At 37.9% G+C, this 7,766-nt stretch overlaps 1 protein-coding gene and 1 long non-coding RNA gene across 2 annotated transcripts; one reads left to right on the forward strand and one right to left on the reverse strand.

Moving 5' to 3' along the window:
- Positions 1-3,718: 3,718 nt before the first annotated feature.
- LOC136248623 (uncharacterized) lies at positions 3,719-4,465 on the reverse strand. Its single transcript, XR_010697784.1, has 3 exons — positions 4,231-4,465; positions 4,114-4,186; positions 3,719-3,846 (listed from the first exon to the last, which is right to left on the reverse strand). It is a non-coding gene; the product is annotated as an uncharacterized lncRNA (long non-coding RNA).
- Positions 4,466-6,886: 2,421 nt separating this feature from the next.
- LOC136248419 (uncharacterized) lies at positions 6,887-7,342 on the forward strand. Its single transcript, XM_066040201.1, has one exon. The coding sequence runs from the start codon at positions 6,887-6,889 to the stop codon at positions 7,340-7,342; it is 456 nt and encodes a 151-aa protein (XP_065896273.1).
- Positions 7,343-7,766: the final 424 nt, after the last annotated feature.

Below are 7,766 nucleotides of genomic sequence, written 5' to 3' on the forward strand. Positions count from 1 at the left end.
CACCTTGGATTTCACATATTTTTTCACCATGGCCTTTTAGGGGGCCGCACCTTTTTTTACAGCTTGGCTGTTTTTGATTAGATAATAATTTACTATCCAGATAGTAATATAAAGCCATCAGGATACTTTTTAATAATTTAATCAATTTATGGTAATTTTTCCTTGTAATATACATAGCTTCCACATTTAACATTACTACAAACATAATTTTCATATGAATGTTATAATTGTTTCTATTCTAAAGTACTAGTAAAACAAGCATGTTCATCATAAAATATACAATGTTTTTATAGCAAATGATGATGTCACTATCTATAGGATATTGCAAAACATGATATCTGGATAGTAAATTGGCATCTGTTTCAGCCCTAGCATGCACACACACACACACACGTACACACACAAACTGATCCAACAGTGTTTCTTGAAAGTGAGTGTAGATTGGTGATCTACTGATGGATTCTAGTCGTTTCAGCTGACGTGAGGTGGGTACATAAAATCTCTACAATATATGATAATAAACACACACGCACACAGACATGCACGCACACATCCTTACTCACCTGAACTAACAGGTAAATTATGGCCAGGGGAATGATGACAACCATGAAAAGTGGAGCGGCAAAACTGATCATAAAAAGAGTACTAAACACCGAGAAGAAGGTAAAGATGAATGATCAAACAGAGCGAGGAATTATCTCATCAATGGTGTAAATGTCTTTTGAAAATCTATTCAAAATTCTACCAGATGGTGTAGTATCAAAGAATGACATTGGTAGTCGTAGGATGTTCACCAATAGTCGATTGTGGATCAGTCTTGAAGCAAATATGCCACCCATAGCAAGAGAGAATGATGCAAAAGTGTAAGAATGGCTGACCCACTCCAAAAGCTGTGTAAACCCCCAAATATTGACCTCTACAAAACAGCACATAATCAGTTATAAAATTAATTTAACTGTTTTCTTGATAAACTTTATGCACTATCAGTATTTCCCGGATTTACAAAAACAAATAAAATTAAAAGCTATCTGCCACCCCCTGAGGATAACTTCATGTTCTAACATTGCTTACTAAAATAACTGAACAAAAGCCCCACCCTGGGGATGACAAATCCCCTTCTGCTGCTCAGCCTGAGTGTAACATTGGTAGGCAAGTTACACTAATGTATTCATTTTGTGAAGTCAGCAAACCCTTAGACATTATGAATGAAACTACCAAATAAAACAGCCAGGTACAGTACAAACCACCAAATGGCAGTAATGCTGTTATTCACATTTGTGTTGCTTACACTGAAGAATGACAAACAAATATTGTGTTTCAACAGTAAATTTGACATCAATGTGTATGTTGAGATAGAATTACTTTAAAATACCTACCCGTACTTTTACAACAGATGCATTTTCATAGCACAAAATAGTATTCACAGTGACTTACTTTCTTTACAATAACTTGTAATGTAAATCCTTTCAAAAACTAAATTACATATGCACTCCCAAAGTATGACAGAGTACTCAAATATCTGAAGTACACTACAATACTGAAACACACTACAGGTATTGCAACACACAAAGTAGTTCATATTGCATGGTCCTGGGAATTGAAGGTAGGGTGGTGGTATTTTATCTATGTATGTTGTATGGTGGGATTTCAATTATACCTGAACCAAACCTCAATCAGTGATGTTAGCACACAAGATAATGGAAATCCTACCATACACAGTATCTGTGTTGTGTATGGAAGGTACTAACATGGTCAGGTCCATATTTTCATTGTCTTCATTGCTACACCATTTAGCCAGCCGAATGTTAGATCCTACTGAACAGCCATTATAACCGATATTGAAGATTAGTGTGAGGAATCCCATAAATAAATTACATGACTTGATACCCATATCACTGATAGTTTAACCTGTAAACAACAAAGTATAGTAATCCGTTGTCCTGATGCAACTGGCTCATGCGTACTGTTGTGTGTATTAGCATGAATGTAACATACTTTTGTAAGTGTGTGTGTGCGTGTGTGTGTGTGTGTGTGTGTGTGTGTGTGTGTGTGTGTGTGTGTGTGTGTGTGTGTGTGTGTGTGTGTGTGTGTGTAAGTGTGGCAGCATAGCCAAGCGGTTAGGGCATCTGCCTGGTGATCAAAAGGTCCCAGGTTCAATTCTGGTTACGCCACTTTGGTTTTGTTGTTGTTTCCTTGAGCAAGAAACTTTACTCACATTGCTCATTGTTCCAGTCTACATAGCTACCCAACTGTTAGTGGGGACCTGGTGGCCTGGTGTCAACTGGGGAAGCAGCCCACCCAACTGTAACATCAATGGGTGTTCTGCGGGTTACTAGCCCTGCCCCAGGAGGATTTTTGCTTGTGTGTGTGTGTGTGTGTGTGTGTGTGTGTATGTGTGTGTGTGTGTGTGTGTGTGTGTGTGTGTGTGTGTGTGTGTGTGTGTGTGTGTGTGTGTGTGTGTGTGTGCATGCAGTTTGCATCAAGCACTTAACCTTTTCACCAATCTCAGTCTGGTCTCCTCCTGGTAAGATCTCCAGATCAGGTCTGAGGGCACATGAGTAAATGATACGACCATACAGTAACATGTTGTGTGGCTTCCCAAACAAAATATTATCCTGCACCGTTGCATTCCTTATCCATGCTTATGGGAAACTGTGCTTTATTGCCCACAAAGAGTGCTTTATTGTACGAGTAAAGCACTCTTTGTGGTACAATAAAGCACCCTTTGTGAGCAATAAAGCACTGTTTTCTGACGTAACGTGTACTTTATGAAATTTAAAGTACACCTTTTTTCCCTTTGATCTTGCTCACACAAAGTTCTATAAATGATTCTTAAATTACGCTGCTATGCACTGCTAAGGAAGTGCTTGTTAAACAAGCCATTTTAAACAACATATTACACACAGAAGTATCTTCTAAACTGTAGTTTGACTATTGTGTTTTCCCCACAAATTCTCTAGACAAAGCCTCAAAACTGCTCTTTATTTCTGCTCGTGTACATAGGAGATACACCCCATTTCAACGAATAGACTATTCCTCGTAGTCTATGAGGCCTGCACTGTTGTTTTTCAGTTGTTAAATGCCTGTAAAACCCGAAGGAAAGGTAATTCACAAAGTCTGAGGAGAGTCACTACACTCGTATTTTAAACCGCCAAAAAGAAACCACCTCAGAGCAAAGTTTCCCTGTGTGGAAGTTTAATACAGACTTCACTTCTTACATAAAAGCTGCTTTTATCATTTAATGAATTTACTCACATGGGTGCATATGGACAAACATAGGTAGATAGATATACAAACACACTTTTATGAAAACAATTTTAGTAAAGCAGACACACGGGCGCGTGCTTGGTTTAAAAAGCAAATTATGGTACATACTGTGGTATGTTAAAAGCCCATACTTGTTCTGTTGTACTAAAGCAATGTCTAGTAGTGAAAAGATGAACCTGTGGCCTTAGCTGTTATAAAGTTATGCTTGCTGAAGCATTATTAGTAACTAACTATGTTAGTCAGTCATCAGAAAATTCCACTAAACACTGAAAAAAATTGTAGCAAAGAATAGCACCAAAGGTACATTTACACCTCACCAATATTATCCAGGCACTGTGAAGGTATTGTGAGGCTGGTTTCTGGTCAATATTTTAGTGACAATGTACAATACAAAACCTCCATGATCCCTTTTCACAAAAGAATTTCTTCTAGCAATAAAACATCACAATTACCTTGATTGTAACATTTCCTGTCATCTTCTCCATTTCTCCAAGGAGACCTGATATGAGTGATGACTTGCCAGCTTCCACATGACCCACTACTGCCACCAACTGACCAGGTTTGATGTTCAGATTGATACTGTGAATAAGAACAGTAGCAAAGTGACCTACTAACACTTGTAAATGAAAACCACATTGGTAACCACACGGCACACACACTTGTTATGTACACACCAAAATATCAGCACAACAAGTCATGTAAGTAAACATCACACACGCATAAGAACACACATGCACACACTACACACACACACACATACACACGCACACACACACACAACATATATACACACAACACATACACATGCACACACACCTATGCGCACACACATACTACGCTACACACTTTTCTAAAATTGGTTTATCATTTCTATCCCAAGAAAATGTTCCACCTTATACAGTGATGGCATTCTCATTACCTGTAGTGACATCATTGCATGTAATAACAACAACGTAACCATACCAACAGCAGCTTGTTCTCTCATCTCCAAGTTGTCAGGATCAAGCTCCTCATACTGTAAGAAAGATCCCAATCTCTTAACTGACACACTAGCCTGAACTATGTTGGTAATCAGAAATGGCAACATAGAAAGTGGGAAGCGGAGAATATTGAATAGTGACAGTGCCACAAATGCTCTCTCAGCAGTTAAAGGATCATCACTGGTCCAAACAAATGTTGCAAAAGTTGCCAGAGCAACCTAGAATTACACACATGGTCACACAATAGACAAATTTCATAATAACGAAAAATTAACTGTTGCTCCTAGTAACCTAATTTTACATTATTTGAAGGTGTCAATGCCTAAAGTCACCTCTCCAAGTTTTAAAAGGATAGCATATGAGATATGACATTTTTAGATTGTAATTTTCCCATACATTGTCAATGAGAGGGGCAACAATTGCCCCTTCTTGGCTATCATATAAATCATGGGATTCAAAAATGTCAAATATTATGACCTATATAAACTTGGAGGGATTATTGTTAACATTCACACCTACAAATTATGTAAAAAATTGCAATGTAATATTTTTTGAATTTTTGGCTTTTGCATATGTTGAAATCCCTCAATTAAGTGTTTGCCCAGAAGGGTAACTGTTGCCCCCTCACCTGGCATGTATGGGAAAACTACAAACTTCAAGATGTCATATCTTATGACACATACGTATGCTATCCTCTTAAAATTTGAAGAAGTTACTTTAGATATTGTCACCTACATAATTATTATGCAAAATTCAGGTTGCTAGGGGTAACAATTTGCTATAAAAGCATCATTATGAAATTTGTCTATTAACATTTTCACTTCAGCAAATACTTTAAGACCTGGTTTAGTAACAAACCTTCTCAATTCCTTTCAATTTGACATCACTTACAGCAATAATCAACACATTAGTTTGTGTACTTTTCAAGCTCTATTTATTGTATACAGTGGGGCCTCTGTTTGGCCTTCTTTAGCCATTGTATAAATATATGGGAGTAGATCAATCTATTGGGATCAAAACCATTGTATCGGGGCCAAGACAATGCCGGGTTTAGAACCTTGAGGCCATATAGATCCTTATGGTGTATTTTTCAAGTACTATGTGCATGTACATGTGTATATGTGTGTGTGTGCATGTGCAACACACACACAGCCACTTGGCTAGAGCATCAGTCTAGTAATTGAAAGGTTCCAGGCATGCCTGTTACCATTGTAGTTGTTTCTTTGAGTAAGAAACTTTACTCACTTTGTTCCAGTTGCCCACCCAGCTGTAACATCAATGGGTACCTGGTGTTAACTAGCTATAGTGTTGTTTTAGCACAGGTTTTCATTTTAGTTTTAGTGCCAGTAGGAAAAAACATTTTGGTAGTTTTAGTAAACTTAAAATAAAAACCTTTTTGCTTACTAAAATAGGTTTTAGTTTAGTAAAACAATATACTATAGTGTAAATGTAGTTTTAGCTAGTAAAATTCAGATTACAGCTTGTATAGTACACTAAAAGTAATGCTTACTAAAATAGGTTTTAGTTTAAGTAAACTAAAACAACACTAGTGTTAACTAGGGAAGCAAAATGCCAATCCATGTCTGCATACATGACACACAGTGGCTGACTGCTCTATTAGAGTATCTCAACCTTTTGTAAAAAGTATTGCAATTCCCAGCTAATATCGCATGCTTGGAAGGAGGGGAGACTACTTGCATGAGTCCTCTTCTGCATCAATAAACCATCTTTAGTACAAAAATAACTGACAATTGCTTGTAGTATTGTGCACATGATCTCCCAACTCCTGGTTTTACCAAGAAATCTCCCGCTCCCGCTCCCCTCCCGGCTTTATCAATACCCAGAAGACTGATAAAAGCTCTTTCATTTACTATGCCCAGGGAGAAAAATTACAAGAGGGGGGGAAGGAATTTACAAGGGGGGAACATATGTACAATTAGCAATTTGCAATAGCTACAAATGTTGTCTAGAAATAATTTCTTATCAGTCATTTCCAAGCAAAGCTCATTTTAGTGATTACATACAAAGTGCCCACACTAAACACAGCCATTTTGTCAATTATGATGTCATTGCAGATAAGGTCCATTAATGAGGTCGATAATGAGTTCACCACATTCCTATATAACCCTAATTGGCCTAAAAATGGAAGACTTTTTATTATTACTATTATTTATAGGTACTGTGCAGAAATCTACAAGATTGTAACGCACAGATATTAATCATAATTACAAAAACTGATTAGCCAAGTGCCATAAATTTACAGTGAAGGAAAAAAGTTTATATTCCTGAAACTGTTTGACATTTATATTAGGGTCTGTACATCCGATATTTTTTAGTAAATGGTTGGACATATGCAGGTGTATCATTGTTGGATGTGGATCCATCTCCTATTTCCATAGTAGAATTGTTCGGCAAGTGAACTCGAGAAGTTCCATAAAGAAGGCTGTTTAGTAGTAGATGAGTTTCTAACTCATGCGAAATGTGACATGTTGAAGGATGCCTGTCTCCATGTGATCCGGGATGCGGACTTCAGTGAGCACGCGAAAGTCACTTTCAACACAGTCAACAATAAAATGGCTACAGAAGAATACCTGGTGACAAAGTGAGGTTTTTCTTTGAGAAAGGAGTTTTTAATGCTGATGGTCACTCATCAGTTAAATTGTCCCAAGGAGAGATCGCTCAACAAATTAGGCCATGCCCTACATGACCTAGTACCAGAATTCAGGGAAGTTGCATACAGCGACAAAATGAAAAACCTTAGCAGAAGTCTGGGGATGAAAAAACCAGCTGTCAACCAAAGCATGTACATCTTTAAGCAGCCCAGAATTGGTGGCACAGTTGTGCCCCATAGGGATTCAAACTTTATGGACACCGATCCAATGCTGTTATATGGAGTGTGGATAGCACTGGAGGATGCCAGTGTGGACAGTGGTTGTCTATGGTATGTCCCTGGTAGTCACAAAGAGAAGACGGCACTGAGGCTTGTAAGGAAAGCAACAGAAACTGGTGGAGTTACATCGGTGTTTGAAGGCCAACCTCCTGATAATAAGCCTGAAGAATATGTAGCTGTCCCAGGTGGGTTCATCCAGATATAACACTTTAAGGTTATTGAAGGATGATGAAGGTTAGCTAGTCGTGATGGTGTGTATTAGAGTGATACTTCTACAAGACAGAATCTGTCCTTCCAGTGATTTCAAAAGCAATGGAAAGCATTTCAAATTATCACAACACTAATGGTGCAGTATATCCTGCACATGTACATATATACATTCAACAGAAACAGTTTCTAAGATCCCAACTTTGCTGTTTTACAAAATAGCTTTTATGCTGGTCTCTAGTGAAATAGTATGAACATTGGTCACTGGTCTCACACGGAGTGTGTCTGACAAACCTGGGACTTTACATTTAGCAAACAGTACATGCAAAGCTCTTATCAGACATGCCTAATGACTGGTCCTGTCTGTTAATATTGTGTCCCTTCAGACTTTAGATACCCATAGGCCATATACACATTAGTAA

Source organism: Dysidea avara, chromosome 3, assembly GCF_963678975.1.
Source record: "Dysidea avara chromosome 3, odDysAvar1.4, whole genome shotgun sequence".
In the NCBI taxonomy this organism is placed as follows: Eukaryota; Metazoa; Porifera; class Demospongiae; order Dictyoceratida; family Dysideidae; genus Dysidea; species Dysidea avara.